The sequence below is a fragment of the Pomacea canaliculata genome, linkage group LG7, assembly GCF_003073045.1.
Source record: "Pomacea canaliculata isolate SZHN2017 linkage group LG7, ASM307304v1, whole genome shotgun sequence".
NCBI classification, from domain to species: Eukaryota; Metazoa; Mollusca; class Gastropoda; order Architaenioglossa; family Ampullariidae; genus Pomacea; species Pomacea canaliculata.
The window spans coordinates 16,694,009-16,714,826 of record NC_037596.1 but is presented as its reverse complement, the minus strand read 5'-3'; the positions used below and the strand labels follow the sequence as shown (position 1 = coordinate 16,714,826).

Genomic DNA, 20,818 nt, shown 5'->3' with positions numbered 1-20,818 from the left:
CTTCCATAATGTCATTACATTTAGATACTCGTAAGTGCGTCTCCGCATATACATTCCGAACTTCAAATTACCAGTAATTATTTCGTTTCATTTTCTTCCTTTGTCTTCTATTCACTCTGTTTGTTTGTTGTTTTGTTTTGTTTTCTTGGTCTCTATTTTTTTCTTTCTCTATCACAGAAAATTACCATCCCTTTTTATATTAATGGAAAAAAATATACCAATAAGACTATACAACACGTAAGTTTATTGGCGGTCCCCAAAGTACGACTCGCCAACTTGAAAGAAAGAGGAAAAGAAAATAAATAAATTGTTTTTAATCAATTACAGGATAGGTACAAGAGGGGAGGGGGGTGTTGTGGCCGAATTCAAGTCAGTTGGAACTTCCCGGTAAAGTAGATGAGCCTGAGCCTTGCAATGAAGAACCAGGGCTTAGGCCTGTTCAGGTTTTTTTTAGTTGTTATTTTTAGACATTGATAACTAGACTATTTATTTTTACTATATGGATGTTTTCTACAATACGGATGGACCACATACATAAACGCGACCTGTTGGTTGTAAAATCGGACAATAAGGCTTCCCCTGATTGGTTGCTACCCTGACTATCCAAACATATATATTTATACTGGTATTATTGTGTGATGCGTAATATATATATAGCGAGAAATATGTTTCAGCCGATCTTTAAAAAATAAACGACACATTTTTGGTTGAATTCATATAATAGTTTTTTTATTAAAAAAATAGTTCTTATCGGTTATGGAGATTATCACTAGAAAAATAGGTTTGACATGCCATAAAATCAAAACACGCGCAATCCCATGCACATGCACGTAGGCACATTATGTAAATGCAGATATTTGTATACCCACATGAATGATATTCAGATGCCATCCAAACGACATTTAAAACTATTCACACAGCAATGATGTATTTAACTTGTTTTCTTGTGCAAACATGTATACCAGTTGCCCCAGTGACACTAAACAATAATTAACAAGAAAGACTGTTATTTTATTCAAATAAAGTACAAGCAGCACACCACAAAGGATTACAATGTGGTTCATCGAGTGTATCTATGTATTGTGGAGGTCAGGTTTTCTGAGATGATATATACTTGTGATCATTGCATGAATGTTTGCACGAGACAGGTGTGCGTATTGCCTGTTTTGTTAACTGCCAGAACGACTGTGATGTTAGTGGTGATAATTAGGTGTATGACATAGATTTTAATTTACATCAGACGTCTCTGTGTGTATATGTATATTGTAGATTAAGCAGGTATACTTAATATATGGACAAAGAATACTGGTAAATAAAGGACACATGAGTACACAATAACTTCAATAGATTACTCTAAATCTTGGATTACACTGACCGTTAAGATGGTGGAAGTTAGTTTAGAAGAAAGAACTGATGAGAGAACTGATACTGGGTTAAGGTTATGATGATAGTGGTGGTAGTGATGATTATTATAATGAAGTATGTAGCGTAGTTCTCACATTGCAGAGAAAAAAATAAGAACAGGGATTAAGAACTTAAGTAAATAAAATTGAAAAACAGTGTTGGGCTAAAGTTCATATCTTTGATCTCAGAATTCAATTGCCTGATGTTGGTTCGAATGATGTACTTCCAGCCCTGTACAGTGGCGGCGACCTGAGACTACATCCAAATCGTCTCATTAATCAAAGAATATCCGAGAAATGGAGAGTGAATTTTATAAAAGTCGACGGCTAAAGGCTTGCCTGAAAAGAAAAATATTGTCCGTGAAAGATTGCCTTATTTCTATCACTATATTTAAATATTATATTAGCTGGTGTGGCATTCGTTTACCTCATTTATTAAATATCACTTTCTATGCACTATCGTCTATGACAGACTAGAAAATAAAAATTCCATACTGTCCTTTTTTCATTTCAACACTTGAATCACATTTCATAACTACAAAGTGTTACTTCCCTTAACGTGTAAGACATTTCATATTAACAGATGTTTGTATATCTAATGTGGACCAATAAAATCACCCGCCACATCTCTCACATCTTATCTTTACCAAAACATACCAGGTGTTGTATATTCAGACATTCAGTCGGACACGAATCACTCTCAGAAAATAAACATTGTGTTTCCAGGCCTATTGTCCAAGTCACCATCTAAAGTCAGCAAAACCTGAACAAACAAAAAATACTAAATAATATTTAATTGTACTATGGAAAAAATATTATGAACACATCTTCGTTAAACTAGGTAACTGACATCACATAAAAAATTCCTCTTAACATGTTAGTTGTCATATTTATAATTTGGTTTGTGTGATTAAAGTTCAAAAATGAAAATAATTTATAACCATCAGCAGCATGCTCTACTTAGATAATGATCTCTCTTTTCGTGCTTCACACATGTTAAAAAATGGAGTGAAATGGCAGACTGCTATACCACTGGATACACAATACAAAGATAGTAGAATGTGCACAAAATATCATTCCCAGTATTAAAATATCTATCTTCGCCCACTCCTCACCATGAATGAAAAGAAGATAGCACCAGCAGACAGGAAATGCCAGACATCATGATAATCATAGAAATCAAGCAACACACATGGCTTATTTTCCTTCCGGGACTCTTCTGGTGACAGCTGAAATCATAATACACGTTTGTAAAATGTTGGTTGGAAAAAAGCACCTAGAAAGAAGAAGAAGAATGACGAAAAGAAGGAAGAAGAAAAATGGGCCGCATCAAAACTTGGAAACACATTAAATTTAATGGCATGTAGTAACTTAAAAATCGTCCACAATTGAGGTCTAGACTATGCTGGATGTGCCAGGGCCCACTTAAGTAATTAAATGGGGCTCGTGCACTAACTTTTCTAAAAGAATCCAATCGTAAATAAACGCCCATCGAAGGTGTTAATAATGTTGGCAAGAAGTGACACATCCACGTCTTTAGCGTTCCTCTATACCCTAATAATATATCAAAGTATTACAAATAAAGGAAGAAGCAATAAAGTGTTGATGATATACCTCCCATGAATACTGTTTGATAACAAAATAGGAGATAGCCAAACCCCACAAGATAATAGCAGCCAATATGAAAATGGTGCATTTGCTGATCAATCTAGGAAACCAGGAGCGTATGTCGATCCCTCCATCACAGCGCTAAAGAACAAAGAAAGTCACAAAAATATACACTTAATGAATGGATCCAGACACATATAACACCACACACACTTCGCTAGCAAATAGCATGCCGTTGTCACATAAACAAGTGACAAATCTTAATGTTGTGTGTGAACTAAAACAAATTTGACTATGTAACAAATTGTAACATGAACTCGTTATTTCTATAGAAACTTGCATACACTAAACTTTGTGAGAAACCTGCACAAAGAGCAACGATTCACAGCAAATTTGGCATATAACTAGAGTGTCATTTTAAGGATGTTTAACATTAATTACAAACCTTCAGAATGATATGCAGCAGAAAATAGAGCAAAAGGTTCACAAGTAAGATGATTAGTAAATAGGTCGCAAAGTCCGGTTTTCGGATTATGGCACCAACCACTGCACTAGGAAAGAAATGAAACTCATCAGGGTTAAGAAAATGTGTAACCTACAGCAAATTAAAATTAAACAGTTGTGATATATATCATGTGGTAAATCGCCCAAAATTAAAGTCTAGACTACAATTTGCTATACTATGACAACCAGTTAAGAAGCACCGCGTACAAGTTTTTATGGGGAACTTATGCAAGGTAGATGGCTTAGGTGATCAGAAGAGCCAAGCTAGAAAGCAAAAAAAAAAGTCAACCAATCAGGTATTTCCTTATGTTTGAAAGTAGACGAAGTAGACGTGATCAAGCGCCATGTTGAAGTCGGTTGCCGGTTACTCAATTCAATTTGGATTTGTACTTTGTTAGCAGCTTCATAATAAAAATCGGCGCTATTCTTGTTCCTATTAAAGTCATATTTTCTTTACTCAGAGAGTATGTAAACAGGGTTATTTTTATTAAAGCTGTTTGGGATACAGTTACAATTTCACTTTTTCTTTGTAACTGAAATTTTCAGATTTAATTGATTTAAAATGTCAGTCGCTATTATGTTATTCCTACTTGAAAGTTCTTTTGTCTTTATTTAAGCTAAACTGGTTCTCCAAGTTTGCTTATCCTCCTGAAACTAGTTTAGATGAGAAATGTGAAAGCTAAAAGACATGTCTGTATTATACAATGGGAATCATGTTTGTGAAAAGGACAAAAGGTGAGATGTTACAAATATTGTATACACTTGTCTCAACTTACAGCATCACGTTGGAAACACCCATAAGCACAAGCCAAAACTGTATGCAAAAAACAATATTTTGATCAGAAACCATAGAATAATAAGAATGGGTGGTTACAAATATAAAAATTAATTAAACATGACAAAATAATTGTATATTTTAAATTAGTTCCTGCAGTTTAAAACACTTTAGTAACGTGTTTCTCTACGATAAATAAGATTTAAACTAGATACAAAAGGAAACAGTCTCAATTTGTCCTGATTTTGTATTAAAATGTTCAAAGCAATACTTTTTGAAAAGTATAATAATAATAAACGACACAAATTAATTTACCTTATGTATGCACTTCGTAGGACAGGTACAAGGATAGCAATTACAGGAATTACAGCAGTTTTGATGTTGATCGCCTGTGTGGACAGATTCATCTGCAGAAAGTAAATTGTTAGTTGACATTATTTGTGCTTAAAATCCATTCACATTCAAATGCATGTTTAATCTTACTCTGGCTCACTCTGTTTAGTGGGTGGACAAAGTTATTGAGGACAAGCCTCAAAATTCTAAGCTATGCGGGTGGCAAGTAACATACCAAAATACCCAGGACAAGCTACCACACAACAAGCCTACTGATAATCGACAACAAATGAGTAAATAATGGCATTCACTGACCGAATTTATTAAGGAAAGCTGCTTCAATTCGCTCACAAGAAAAATGTAAAATCAGCCTTTCCTGTGAAGACAGCCGCCCTCGATGGTCTTTAACGACTCAATCAGACATGACAGCCATGTTATTTGTTATCTTGTCTGTGTTAGAATGTAATGGACTCCTGATTTCTAAAGCTTTTAGAAGTTAGAAGAACGACTATACTTGAAACGATCACCATAATCTAATGTCAGCCATTACTTTCACTCAGCTCTAATAACTACTCACAGAACTAAACTTTAATGTTGCTGACATCAAATCACCTGCCTGATGTGAAAGAAACAATCATAAAGTTCAATACAAAGGTACATCCATGTGAGGACCACCATACCTTCGATGATTATTCCTTTATAAACCATGTATCCGATCACACCAACACAAATTATGTACAGAATTGAAAAAACGATCCAAACAGTCTTGTGTTTGCCAGAAATCTGAAAACACACATTCGCGCAAGCACAAAACACATACACACACATGTATGCACACATACATACTAATGTATTTATAAATACTAATAAATACATACATACATCTGTGCAAAATCCCATCTAATCCAGCAAATAAAAAGTAATCTGTTGACGTAATAATCATCAACAAGTAAACACTGAGACTCATAGTATTATCTTTTTAACATACTGTATGAATACAGCAACATTCTAACTGTACATTGTACTCAGAAATTGGTATATGGGGTGTGATTAAGGCAGCGACTGTTCCTAAAATGGTTTGGGTTTATGGCATTGGTAATTTAACTTTTGAGCAATTAGGAAATAGACCCAAAAGGTCACTATGAACAAGGTGCTTACACAAAAAGAGGTTTCGCATTTTTCTGCTTTCCACGTCTTTGTGACTATTTTGTGATCTTGTTCAGCGCATTGAGTTTGCCTTTTGGCTGAGATATTAATAAATTATATATATATAATTAGTAACTGCTATGAGAGGACAACTAGCAAACGAAAGGGATACAATAACCCAGTAAATGAAGGTCCATGGTGGCTCTGAGTTGTGATGCTGCTCTTCCCGCCTCTCCTCCTTCTAACATTCCCATAACCAATCACCGAAAACGAAATAATACAAATAAAAACAACAAAAAATGGTCGACACTCACCATTCCCAGAACAGCAATACAGGTGTATACACCCATACAGAAGTAATGTCTGTGTGCTTTAAGATGAGCGTCTGGGTGGCGAATCTCGTAAATCTTCAGAATGCACAAGGAGGTAATAGCATACATGAAAGAGGTGTCTGTGGAACCAAAAATAGCATAACTGTTTACAAACATTTATAAAAAAAAGGAAAGAGATATAGCTTGATTTAGTATGCAGTACTACTAATAGGTTAACAATTGATATATTTTTACTAAACTTTTTTTTTCAATTTTCTTTACTTTTTTGTAGTCTAAGTTATTCGTGATTTCTTCCCAGAGGCTTTAGGACTTAAATAGCACCCATTTATATTTTCAAGGATGTGAATTCTGACGGCAGCCTTAAATATCCTTTCTTAACAAAATGACTATAATTTCTATCTGAATCATGTAAACTAAGATTTTTCAAAATTTTTTTCTATTGTATATCACATACTCATATACACAAATATTGGCCAGGAACACGAACCAAACTGGTAATTAGAGGAGGTGGGGCAGAGATGGTAGCAAGCACTCATAACACCCTCCACTATGAGAGCGAATCCCATGGCATACAGCAACCCAAAATGTTCTCGCATTCCATTGTGATTCTGACATGTTGGATTCTCTAATACATGCCTAATATGCTGGAAATTTCTGAAAAAAATTAAAAAAAACCCAAGGAGTGACAAAATAAACCATACTAAAGCATAATTACACTAAATAATTGTAGCAAAATATATATTTACTTCTTTACTTCTTGACATTTAGTGGGTGTGCTTGCGCATTTGTGTGGGTATATACATAAAATTTACAAATTGGAGTGAGTGAACTAGAATAAAAAAATCACAACACCTTCACTGCTTACCTCAAAAACACTAAAATGAGGAAGAGAATACCAAGGAAAATATAACCTATGTTGCTGATGATGCTGTTGAAAGAAACGATTTCATATTCTCCCCAACGCATTGGATAAGCACATTCAAAGTTGTAATAGCACAGATCTTCATCGCCGGTGTCATTCATTTTCTGAGATCATGCAGAGAAACAAAAACAAACATGAATGATATGTGAATGCATGATTATTCACACACACTCACACTCACACACACTCACACTCACACTCACACACATTTTCTTCTTCCCACTAACCTTTGAATATGTCAGGACCAGCTGTACCGCAGGTAGACCATAAAAAAGGGCAATAGTCCCAAGGATCCTTGCATAAAAAAGACACGTCTGATAAAATTTTCCATACAAAAGTAAGTATAGGGATTTCTTACTGATTACTAAATACTTCTATGTGACTGGCACTAATTATCTTTCTACTTGATTTTATCATGCGGTGGTGGTGGTTTTAGTAGGGAAAGTGCCTCCACCTCAAGTTAATTTCGCATAGTGTGGGGATTAGGATCTTGGGGGAATTGGGATATGGAGAAGGGGGCGACACACACGTAGACACGAGCTAATATACTTATATACATCTACATATGTACGAAATATGTAGATAAACACACATTCCCACGTACTTATACACATAGCGCTCTCTCACACACACACACAGAGAAAAAAGGTCCACTAACCAAAGATAGACTCTGGGAGCTTCGTTGTCACTTTTCTTACTAACAAACATGTCTAATGGAGCCTCCACTGTCTGTAAAGAATTAAAAAAAATCAAGGACACAAATGCACATACACAAATAAAACACATGATTAAGTTTCTGTATAGTTAGGTAGGTAATGTGGGAAAGGACATGCAAAGGCATCAATAAAGTCCTCTTCTACGAAAAACTGGATTTTGTCTAAAACTGCTTGTTTTCATTTATGTATTAAGACCTGAAGGCAGTCTGCTACGTCTCAACTGGTTGCCCACTTTTAGGTATACAGGTAGGTCACTTCAGAAGGCCTTGCGGCAGTGTTAACTTCTACACTTAGCGTTTGTGAAGAATCCTGATCAACATTATAACTGAAACCCACTTGTGTAGTTTCCTGGGAAAGTGTTGGTTTTAAGAAACAAAATAAAACTTTCTAACAAATATTATGATCAATACTCTTTTTTGTTCTGAAAACGGAAGGCAGAATTCTAGTTCTGGTAAAATTAGAAAAGCTATATTTTTAACACAAAAGTTCAATTTAGAAATGTTGCAAAGAAAATAAAGAGCAAAAATACATCATGCAAGATGTTTGTTATAGTTCATATCTCCTATAGGCTGTAGCATGATAACAGAGTCATATCCTTGCTTCAGAGATGTCATGATAATATAAGCAATAAAGTGTGTATTTGTTTTTTAAATATGTTTTCATATCTAATATCTTCACCTGGTTCCTTGTGACATCTGCTTCACGTTCATCCACATGTAAGTGGGCAACATCTGATGAGTCACCTTCACCATCAATGTCCTCAATATTTCTCGTGTTGCTAGCTTGGGGATCCATCCCAGGTGAGCTTGAGGGCTGGCCACTACCCAACTGGGAAGTACTCATGGTTTGATAATTTGTAAGTTGTGAGCTCATGAGTTGGTTTATAGACGTGTCTGTAGACACAAAAGGAGTTATAGATACACCGACTAATGTCAAAATCACTTGGTTGACTTCTATCAATAGTATTACACAACAATTAACACACCTGTGAGTACTTTCAAATCCGATCTGAATAACTACCTAGCAAATCGTCAAGCAAAATGTATCAACATTAACTGCCTCCTTTGTACTCTGTCTTAGGTTAACTTTTGCTTATGTCGTTGGAAGAACATTTTCCTCCAAAGCATGTCTTTTTTAAAGGTTTGTTTTGCTTCGTGTTACTTTTTTTTCGATAGTGTTTTATAATTGCAGGAAATACTGCAACATTCATCGAAATATTTCGTCCAGTCTTAGCAAATAAAATGCCATTATTATAGTTGTATATTACATATATTTTGCAAATTCAGATTAGATATACCAATTTAGAGTCATTATAAGGACAGATAATTTTTTAATAGAAGAGTACCAAATGGCCTCGTTAATTTTTCTCTTTTATACCTCGTATGACACATCTGCAGGTCTAAATATAGTAAGCTTGACATTAATTATTTGAGGATCTAAAGTAGTATTTAGTAACAATAATAATAATACCAGATGTTGTCTGTTCTTGACCACAGAATATAATCCGGGCACATTTCCATTTACTTATTTTCACTCTAGGAAGGGATCATCTGAAAAATAGTGTTCAAGCATTTTATATATCGCAGTAATTCCAAACATGTTTTCTAGGTGAAATAACGGGCCACGTATTTCCTCCAATAACTCTTCATTCTGATGGTGTTCTCTTTTTTTCCAGAGAGGTCAATGTTTGACTGATGACATTGTACAAACATTTCTAGTAATAATAAAGTGGTGAATTACATTTTCGTACAACGAATCGTGCTAGTTAAGTTCAGGAATAAATTTGTCAACAACTTGCCTAAAACATCATGTAGATTGTATAAACTGTAAAATTGTACACGGTTATAGAACACAACCAAGCTAGGCATCTACTGTCTTTAACTATATCCGGCTATTTTATCAGGCAAGCTATCATCATATTTGATTGATGTATTTATATTACATAATTTGCTTCAGCCTACCTAAAGGACAGTACTGTCGAATAATGTATAATATAACTCATAAGACAGGTTGCCATGTTACACCACCTGATAAAATGGAAAACTTGTGCTAAAATCCAACTACCACATTAGTAAATATGCTTCCTATATGCTTTTTTTCTTGTAATCATTTTTTTTTAAATCTATTGTAACTAGCCTTTTGTTTGTTTTATTTTTGGAGTCTTCTCATGCTCTCTGCTTCTTTTCCATAGACTTATTATGTTCAAATTAAACTGTGGCTCTCACTTTTAATACACATGGTTTTGGTTGTAGAAGAACTTCTACATATGATTTCAAAGATTTCTACTGCCTTTTACATTTTCTATAAATTTTGGACCTATTACCGCTAGGTAAGCAAGCGCCTTCTGTTTATTAAAAAATAACCCGCAACTATACATAAAAAATGAAATGATCTACATATTATTCACTTTCGCTCACCCGTCAATTCTGCTGGGATGTTGCTGGGAGTCCGACTGCAATTATAAGAATTTGTTTAATGTGACAGAAAACTAATCACAATTCACTTCTACCCTTAAATATTTGTTTAATCTTGCCATACCTGTTATACAATAAAGTCATATTTTTATCTGTATGACTACACACGCATGGCTACAAGTGTGGATACTAGGGTACACTTGAGTTCGTACCCTATGTGTTTTCTACAATATAGTTGTCGTCATCCAACAGTCTTGACCTTTTGTACATGATATCTGTATGTTGGTATTTTATGTCGTAGTATGTTGATAATATGTGCAAGTTTTGCATTAGTGCAAGTACTTTTGTAGTACTATTTAAGAGATCATCATCATCATCATCATATTTGGATGTACATTTTCTGAAATCCTGTTAGGAATGTAATATTTTTTTGGTTGCAATGTTTATAGTAAAAGATGATAACAGATTTGGTGATAGTCACTTTCTTGGGTATAGAGATAGAGACTTCTTGCTACTCACCATTTAAAATTCATGCAGAAAATGCAGAAAAAAATCCCAAATACTACATCACAACTGAAGAATAGAGCAAAAGGGAAGACTATTGCTGCGACGTTTTTTGATCCTAAGAAACAGATTACATATCATACCATTATACAGTATAACATAAAAAATGAATATAAAAGTCACAGTGGTGGTGGTGGTGGTGGTGGTGGTTCGACTATTCACTTATTCGACTGTTGTTGTTCGACTAATTTGTCACCCTTGATAAAGATTCATGGAAGAACTGGTACGTGAATAAAAACATTACTAACTTCCTCAGTTGGAACTACTTCTTACCACAGAAAAGATCTCTGTGAAGTTCGCTATTTGCTACATCCATCTACACCCTTAATGACTGATGATAAATACATGCTTAAGGACTAAGCCGTGCTGCTCAAATGTCATAACAATCAATTTTATAGGTTAACATTATACTCACTTTCTGTGATTGATATAGACAGATTCTTAGTTGCTACACTAAGATGATGAGCAGGAGGGTTGACATCAAGCAAAGAGCAGTCTGCAACATTGGGCTTGACCAGGACAACGACATAGAAGGCGTTATGTCCATAATAGTCGCTTTTCTGTGTCCATCACACACACACACAGAGCATTATTATTTGGCCATAGCAATATCAGATAAATGCAAACTTCAGGAAAATTACATTTACTTTCTCAAAGACAGCATGATTATGAGAATATAAGTTGCATCATCAGCTGCATAGTTTACCTTCGGATTATAGAAAATAGAGTTTCTGTGGTTAAATCTACTAGTGCATTTCAGAAACAATTTTTTTGAAGAAATGTGTGTCCCTCTTTCATGACTGGAAAAGTCTTACTCAGAAAAGTCACTATCACCACTTATACGGCACATTTCTTCGTGCATCTTTCAATGAAAAAACTTCATGCTTAGGAAAACTCAGGGAGGAAGGATGGTGGATAAAAGGAGGGCTACCTGATGTAGGTGTGCACAAACGAGGTAAGTCTTAAAGCTAAGCCAAGTTCATGCTCCATAAAATTGTGTTTCGCTTGACATTGCATAACACAATTCGAAAATTTTGAATCAAAAGTATCCGTAAAAAAAACTTATCGTACAAACAAAATTATCTTACATTTATATTTTTTTACAAAAATAAATAACTCCTGCTCTTATAAGTTTACATAGATAGTCTTATACCCTGAAAAACCAACCATTCACTTACCCACACTGACATCGCAGCCTGAGTAGTCATAGTGTATTGTTTTCCCAACTTTCCAATATCTTCGTCAAGATCCAACACAGGACACTAAAAATGAAATGAAAATTAAAGACAATACTTTTGCACTTCTCTTATTTCCCAGAATTAATGAAGCATACAATTAAAATTCGACATGCCTTCTACATCTTTGCTTTGTTTCTGTGTGATTGTTTCTATCATGTCAAGATGTTAAAAGGATATATGATGTAAACATTAATTTTGTCTATCTGTAAATGCCATAAAGGAATACATACATCCAAACAGAGAGAATGTAGCTGAACAATCATTGCTTGCCTTTGACACAAATAAAACTCTTAGTGTAATTCAATCTATACAGAAAGGTGCAAGACTGTATTATGATAAACTGGTAACGAATATACATGCTGTCCAAACTGGGATAAAAGACTAAAAAGAAATATTGATTGGCACATTATCCAGTTGCAACCATTCATTTGGATACTGCAGCATAGACATAAACTTGAAAATTTTAATGCATTCCTGGGAATTAAAGAAGAGAAATTGTAAAACAGTGTGCAACTTGTTGACCAGAATTGAAGCAGTGACTAGACTTTTATACATACATTATCTTATACATGTTATATATGTTATGTTGCAACAGTGTGAATTATTTAAGCATAGAATGTGTTAAGCCTGTAATATGTTTAATGTTTTAGTGGAAAATAAATGTTTATATGCTCTTTAAAATATTATTTTTCTTCTGTTAATGCGTTTGTTACATCCTTTATATTGTGTACTTTCTCTATTTTATGTTGTAACACTGTTTGAGTAGTAAACTTTCATAACAACACTTCCTGTAAAGGTGTATACATGACTTTCAACACAGCCATTACAGACCTTTATTTGTTGTACTGAGATAACTGCACAGAGCTCACTATCTGATGCCACATTCAACAAGACTACTTCAACATCCTCAGGAAAGGTGTACATGTAATACTGGGGTTCTGTAGGCGATGCTGTCACGTTTTTTGTCACACCAGGTCTGTAAAACAAATTGTTTAAAAGTAACTTCCATGCTGATAAAGTTTATTACAGATACAAATTAAACAGAATATTTAATGTAATATGATTATACTTTACCTATACTTTGTGTGTCATGAGATTTGTTAAGGCACTCAGTATTGCTCTTTTTCATAAAAGAGTGAGGTGTAACATTGATTTTATTCAATGCTCTTATATCTTTGTAATACTGCGTTGCATATATCAAATAATTATTTTTTTCTGGCAAGATTATAGTTTACACTTAGCTTATTGACCAAACGCATATGTGAACCAGTACTCTCAGTCTCATGTATTTTTCTTTTTAGCCCTCTGTCCTAGGACACTAAAATCAATCATGATAATTATGTCATCATCTGTTGCTTGGCCACTGCTTGTAGCCAGAAAAATATGATAAGAAAATGGTAACAATTTTAGCAATGATAATTATAATATTTCTTACAATGCGACAGGTTTTGATTAGAATGTACTCAGCAGACACAACATACATATGTACACACACAAGAGTCAGTATGTCAAGTACTTCTAGAAAACATGAGATTTACGAATCATCTGAAAAATTTAATGTCTGTGCTCTTTTACTTAAGAAAATAAATAAAACTTGAGAAAGAGAGAGCTCTGATCAATGACCCCCCCATTTACTTGCCCACCCTACTTCTTTGTCAGCTTATGATCTCTTTTTATTTTACAGTTTGGTGTCTCATCTTAAGATGGAAAGGAATGGATGTCGAAATCTCAGGAAAGTATTTTACACTTTACCCCATGGTGTGACCTTAGGAGAACAAAATTATGTGAAATTATAGGGGTTATCACCGTGTTGCTGCCAACGACTATGGGGACGCACCGTGGGGCTACTACACCGCAACCCGGGGGACTCCGTGGACGAACTTGAGCTGTTGCCGGAGACGGGAAAGACGCATCGCCGGTAATCACTTAAGAATATTCAAGGGAAACAATATGTTTAGATTAACTACTAAAACGAAGCGTGATACAAGAAAGCTTCCGGCTTAGTCACATTCTTTGTTAAGGCTCGCCGAGACTAACAGCGGAGAACTTCGCAAGAGGCTAAGCGTTGGTCTTGGCAGACAGACTGCAGTCCACTTCTACACGTCTATGGTAGGACGTTAACATTGACTCACTCAAACTCGAAGTCAGACAAGATGGTGGCAGTCAAGTTGAAGTTGACTATGGTGTTAGACATGGTCGCCACTTCCAAAAAGATATTCTGATGCGATGTCATGTTCAGCCTTCTGGTCTTATCCATGGGACAAAGAGTACGGTCCATAGACTTGAACTCATAACTGAAACAGTGGATTATTGTACACAAATTAGTTACTGTGAATAAAAAAAAAAAAACCAGTATAATTCTACTGAAAAAATCTCTTTTACTAGCTGTTCACCAGATTATATAAATAATTATCCCTTCTTTAATTCTTCACTATAAAAATACTACATAAAGGACTATCGATGTAATCTGCAAAAGAAATTTATAAAAATAAGGAACGTCCACACATTCCACTAGTGCAGCAAAGTAAAAAAAAAAACTCATCCATAGGCGTTAATGATAATGTCGGGCGGTGCGACTGGCAGAGATCAGATGGTCAGGAGTTTCAAACATAAACAGATGAATGCCATAGACACTGCTACAGAGTGGAGACACCAGACACGAAGATTGCGTGGGATTATTTGGAAGAAGGAATGTGGTTAGGGCGATCATCAACTGAACACTCAATCAATTTAGTTATGTACGAAAACCGTCTAACAATTGCCATGTTTTCAACTTCGATGTAGGGTGTTGAGCAAAGTGCTTAAAGGGGAGACACGATAGAGTATGTTGACAAAAACTAGAGTTTTTATATTCTGCTAATCTGAGGGTAAGGCACCGCTTAAACAACAAATACATAAAAAACACGTATAAAAAAAAACAAGCACAGAAATATTCCTAAAGAGCTTTGACCGTTTTTTTTAACATTAATAACAAACTAAAGAAAAGTAATACATAATACATTAATAACAAGCTATTGATGTAATCAGAAACAAATTTCACCAAGCACTTACACAAAGTCAATGTATAGAGGAACCTGCCAAGACATAATTCCCTGTTGCCGACGAACCACAAATGTAATAGGGAAAGTGACTTGAGCCTCTTTGCTGGAAGAAGAAACGCGTATGGCTGTTGTCTGGAAGAAAATGAATTACATTTAAATTGCTCCTACAGAGTTCACCGTACACTCTTCTTCGGTTTAGCTGCAGTCAACACCAATTACAATTTAAATTTACTAACGTGGTGATTCACTATCTTGCGAGAGAACATTTGTTTACATGTGTTGCCACACTTATATTCAGTTCGGAAAAAAATTTGAGTTCCCTGGTCAATACATTTATCATAGAAAACCTTTGACATCTTTATTTTTCTTTAATGTCTACTATCATAGCCTTTATATTTCCCAACATGGCCAGCAAGGTAGCAGGCAGATCACACCACAAGCTCAATATTCAATACCTCAAGAACAAGAAAACAAGGGAAATGTATAACTGTGGTCAAGAATAAGTATGAGGCCCTTTCAGGACTGACAGAAGAATCAGTGGAAGAACACTGGTCAAAACTCAAGAACATTCGAAAGACAACCTTTACAGATGTTCTAGGGAAGAGGGAAAGAAAACACAAGTATGGATGACCCCAGAGACCTGGGTAAAGATTGAATAAAGGAAGGGAGTGAAACAGAAGCTTAACAAGTGTCAAGAGCAGCAAGAAAAGAATTTCTCAGAGCTGAATATTGGGAAGCCAACCGCCAAGTGAAGAGGTCTGTCAGAGAGGACAAGAGACACTTCATCCTTGAAATGACAGAGGAAACAGATACAGCAGCTATACAGGGAAACATGAAGCGACTATATGAAATAACACGAACTCTGTCAGGCAGGAGCAACAACCCCACCAAGCCAACGAAAGACAAAGACGGACACACCATAACAAACGATGCAGAACAAAGAGACTGCTGGATGGAACACTTTGAAGAGATTCTGAATCGACCTCGTCTACCATAAATCAACAAACAAAAGGCGAGGAAATCAATAGTGACAACAACTTCGGCTTATCAGGCTTATGGTTAAATCTCAAGATTAAGAAAGGCTTACAGGATCCTCCAATTCGCTTTTACCTGGACAAACTATGACATTTTTCAGGCACAGGTTGGAGGCAAATTCCCGTCTCTGAACATGATGTTATGGACATCCTCTCCGGTCACATTAAAGAAGTGTTCTTCTCCACGTCCAAGAAGGTTCTAGGGCGCTGAAGGTTAAGAAGCAGCCCTAGATTATTAAGGTTCATGACCTTTGTAACTGCAGGTGTGCTCTCATGTGTGACAGAAAGCACACTTACACCAGGAGCAGGCTGGTAGTGTGGCACAAAGGTGGGCGGTCGGAAAGACAGGGAAGAGTGGTGAATAATTTGTTTTGACTTAAAGTGTTCCAGTGGCCTTGCCATAAGGTCAGAATGTAGGTTGATAATAGAGTTTTGCAGTCTGATGAGATAAGTGACTGTATTTTACCAGGGGACTGACATGCAGCCTTGGCAGCCTGGTCTGCTCGAACATTGCCTGGAATACCAGAATGGCCAGGAGCCCAAATAAAAACAATGTCCTTATTTCGTTGAATAAGTGCTGCATGAATTTTATGAATCTGAACCACAAGGGAGTGGTCAGAATCATTTGAAATGAGAGCTTGGAGTGCGGAAAGGGAGTCTGAAATTATCAAAAAGTATCATTAATTATCATAAAAAATTAATTCTCACAAAATTATCATTCGTACCAAGAAGCAAAAGCCTCTATCACTCCGAGTATCACCTCCCCTACAAGCTGCCGGAGTAGATATTAATCAGGTAGAACCTTTACCTCTGCAAACAACTCTTCCTTGGACCCTTCCTGTTCCAGAGATCCGTTTTGATCTTACAGCTTTCAAAAAAGGGGACACTAGTGACCCCATCTACCTCCAACACTTTCATGAACTCATTTCTGACTATCCTAAATTCTGCTCAGTTTTTACAGATGGCTCCAAAATCCCAAGTGGTGGCCCAGTTGCTGTGTCAGCAGTTCCTTCCTGCCAACCGCAACGGGCTGCTTCAGTCCGACTGGCGGACGAATGTTCTATTTTCACAGCGGAACTCCATGCTATCTTGCTTGCCTTGAGGCATGCTCACCGATCTTCGGAGCACAAATTTTTGATAATTTCAATGACTGCATTTATGTCTTAGTTACCAATAAAAGTAAAGTTTAGTTAAGCTCTCAACTTAAATCCCCCATTATTGACGAGGTCTACAAATATGCAAGTTTTACTGAATGAATTCCCCTCACCCCCACTTTCTCCCCCTACACACACACACACAAAATTAGCATTAAAAGATTACTGTGTAACAATAATCATTAAGCTTAATCAGTTCAATTGGTTTGTTGTTTAATCATTTATTTGTATTCACAATAAAACACGGTTTCGATTTTTTTTAAATAAACAGGCTAAACAAAGAAAATGATTATCATGACTAACCTCATTTGTTTCGTTGTAGCTATAGATGAATAAGTACTGCTGCTCCGAACTCACGTTTCCCACATACACGGTGTCGAAATGTGCATAAACTGTATCCGTGTGAAACGGTGTATCTCTGGCGCATTGTCCAAGGGCCTCTTTATTTCCTTCAGATAGGTTTTTTCTTCTTTGCCTTCGATAAATTGTACAAACAATTGTGAGTTAAAGCTGATTAATGCAATGACGAAGGCCTTCAGTACGGCCATCGCTTTAAATGAAAGTGAACAAGCTGTCCAACTTGAACATTGAAGTCTGACGGGATTTTATGCTTCCTTGTAGTATTTCTCAGAACAAAGAAAAGGCCTTTGCAATGTTGAAGCTGACTTACACTACATCACAGCGCAAACAACTCAAATTCACTACAGCCACTCTCAGGGTTGACCGACTATTGTAAAGTTCACGTGACCAACATAATACAATGGGTCGTGAAGTGGTGGTGGAGGGAGGTGATATGATATAACCTCTTCGCTCTACTGGTTCCCAGGATTTCTATTGACACGTAAGTGAGATATACATTTTCGAGACCACGGGTTGTTTCACGGTGTTGGTTGAAAGGCTGGGCAAAGTGTGGGTAGGAATGGAACAGGACAGAAGGTGAGAAGGTAGTGAAGGAGACGAGACCTAAGTAGCGGTGAAAACGTTACCAGCATTTAAAAAATCGCACGAGTTAAAACTAATGAACATGTTATCCTTAGAGTTCCCTTCCTTGCTAAAACTGTTGTATATTTTGTTGTAGGCATATGCCAGGTTCTCAAAGCCGGTTAAAGAATTCAAAACAGAAGGCACAACTACCCACCCTTTCCTCCATTTCCACCTTCATAATTTTGCTGTTAAACACATGAACTACAATTAAATTTCATAAGCGAAGTGTTTGAATAATAAACGGTTATAGATCGCCAATCTCTCTCTCTCTCGCTCACACACACTTACACATATAGAAATGACACAAACATCAAGGTTAGGGATGAGCGAACCAAGTTTTCCCAGCTAGTGGGAGTTTGCAAGACTGTTTGCGATGAGAGTATGTGGTAGACTGTGAATGTGAATCAAATTTCTTTTTCTGTATGTACAGTCGCCACCGCTGCCCTGTTTGTCTAGTGCATACCTCCCTGTCTTATTATCAGGCCTTATGATGAGTTTTGAGGCGCAAAAATAAGAATAAACCAGGCGTATTTCCGAGAAATTGTTTCGTGTACATTGGGCACCATCTGTTGAATGCTATGTATGCGTGTAATAATATAATTCATATAATTCACCATTTACGTGATGCAGCTACCTAGTCATTCAACAATCAACTTGATCCTTCACTAAACTCAAAATAGTGAAGAGCGACTGTACTTTTTAAACAAATCCCACGTACAGTTAAAAAAACCTTCCTGATAAAAATGAGTCGTTAAAAACATTTTTGGGAAGTATATGATCGTTCGAAATGTTCTTGCCGGTTAAACAAATAATAACTATTACTTTATTATGTATTTTAACATGTGCTGAGTTGTTGAAAAGAAATGCCATATACTATACAATTTTGGTAGTCTCCACTGATTTTTGTAAGTTTAAGATTTTTTTCTGCTTGCTCACACAGATGGAAATCTTCCCACATCTGCAGCACTTTTTCTGTAGCCAGCACGACACAAATGATCCCTCCGTTGCTGGGGACACGTGACCCATACGTGGAGTCACAACCAGTAAGCGTGTTCTCTCCTCTTGTGTTCCCCCAGCCCAACAGGTACATTCTGTGACCCGGAACAGTAGCTGTAATAAACGGGTACGTGGAAGACGACAGCCCACTTCGAGGAATTCAAGGCGTACGTTAAGACCAAGGATGAGGTATAGGTCGTTCCATTCTCATTAATCTTATTCATTCCCCCAATAAGGTGGATACATGAGTTGATGGCAACCATTGCGTGTCTCTCTTGACCTTCGGGAGGGAGGTCCAGCATGACTTGCTACTGATTGTCACCTGAGTTGTAGACTGCGAAGAACATGCTGCCACTACTGAGATACATTCTATTTTGTCAAGTGCAGCTCACAAAATTTAGTCCTGTATTTAGAGGAAAAAATGCTTAAGTATAGCATTTCACTATCAGCGTCCGAGTAATCCCAACGGTCGCTCATTCTCTCTCTCTGGTGTTTACGACTGGCAACTTTGTGAATGGTGTACTAGCGTGACGTAGTACACTGTTAACGAAGCTTCCTGTGTACTAGTGATAAGTCTTCAAACTAAGGTTTTATTTCAAGTTTTCACAATGTACATTTGCATGAAATAAAGAAATATTTATTATATTTGCAGTTCTCTTGAAAATGTTTTCCAGTTCTGCATCACTTTACTAACTGCACTATTTCATTCATATTTGACACAGCTATATGCCCTAAAAGTATCATTTTACCTCACAAAATCTATCAGACACATTAATTCTTGAATGTTAGTCGTAGTATTTTCGTTTGTTCACTTTATAACAACATTCTACCATTTATTTTATTGTATTTCCCTTCCAGATGATATAAAGTGTAACTGAACACCACAACAATTTATGAGGGCATTGATCACGAGTATAATACTTAACATGAAGCACAGGAGCGTTGAGAAATAGTTGCTTCATATATTTCTGTCATTTAATTGAAACTTTTTTTGCAGAGTCACTTTTTAAATATTTCTCAGAAAAAGCTTTCAAAAAGGGTAAAGTTACGGGATAGGTACAAGAGGGGGGTTTCGGCAGAATCCAAGTCAGTTTTAACTTCCCGGAAAAGTAGATGAACCTGAGACTCACAATAAAGTACCAGGGCTTAGGCCTGTTCAGGTTTTTTAATTTTTATTTTTAGACATTGATAAATATGATGTGTATTTTTTATATGGATGTTTTGTACAATACAATAATTCTAAATATTTCTTATATATATACAAGAAATGCAAATACAAAAAGCATCTGGAATTTGTTAAATTACGTGCGGCGAGCTGCCGTCATTTATGGTTAAATATTTAATTCAATGTGAACAAATATAAGTTGCTATTTAAATTATAGTTTTCAAAACCCGCAATACCATTAGGCATTCGCCTGTCACAGCTGTTAAGGTATATGGTCATAGGAAGCGAAGAAATGATTTATATGTGTTCAGATTCAACGAACTGTTAGAAGAAGTTTCTAGAATGCCTATTTTGCTTTTACTTTCAGTTTCTGTTTGTGTGTGGGTTTTTCTTTTCTCTCTTAATATTCGTAATAAAATATTCTTGCCGCTTTTAAATCCAATTATTTGTCTTGTGTTGATTTTCCTTAATTTGGACATACAGACGAAA

At 36.0% G+C, this 20,818-nt stretch overlaps 1 protein-coding gene and 1 long non-coding RNA gene across 2 annotated transcripts; one reads left to right on the top strand and one right to left on the bottom strand.

Moving 5' to 3' along the window:
• Positions 1-707: 707 nt before the first annotated feature.
• Positions 708-17,685, bottom strand: LOC112567465 (SID1 transmembrane family member 1-like; the record flags this gene model as incomplete). The annotated part of the gene is made up of 22 exons (XM_025244157.1): positions 708-1,742; positions 2,061-2,166; positions 2,519-2,632; positions 3,018-3,152; positions 3,457-3,562; positions 4,292-4,329; positions 4,606-4,697; positions 5,304-5,406; positions 6,084-6,220; positions 6,589-6,755; positions 6,967-7,127; positions 7,251-7,317; positions 7,682-7,752; positions 8,418-8,632; positions 10,157-10,191; positions 10,673-10,775; positions 11,133-11,277; positions 11,896-11,979; positions 12,787-12,931; positions 14,088-14,249; positions 15,007-15,128; positions 17,488-17,685. Coding segments are annotated over 21 exons (2,463 nt in total), but the record flags the coding sequence as incomplete, so codon positions are not given.
• A 332-nt stretch (positions 17,686-18,017) lies between these two features.
• On the top strand, positions 18,018-20,766 carry LOC112569618. The gene is made up of 2 exons (XR_003100471.1): positions 18,018-18,120; positions 19,109-20,766. It is a non-coding gene; the product is annotated as an uncharacterized LOC112569618 (long non-coding RNA).
• Positions 20,767-20,818: the final 52 nt, after the last annotated feature.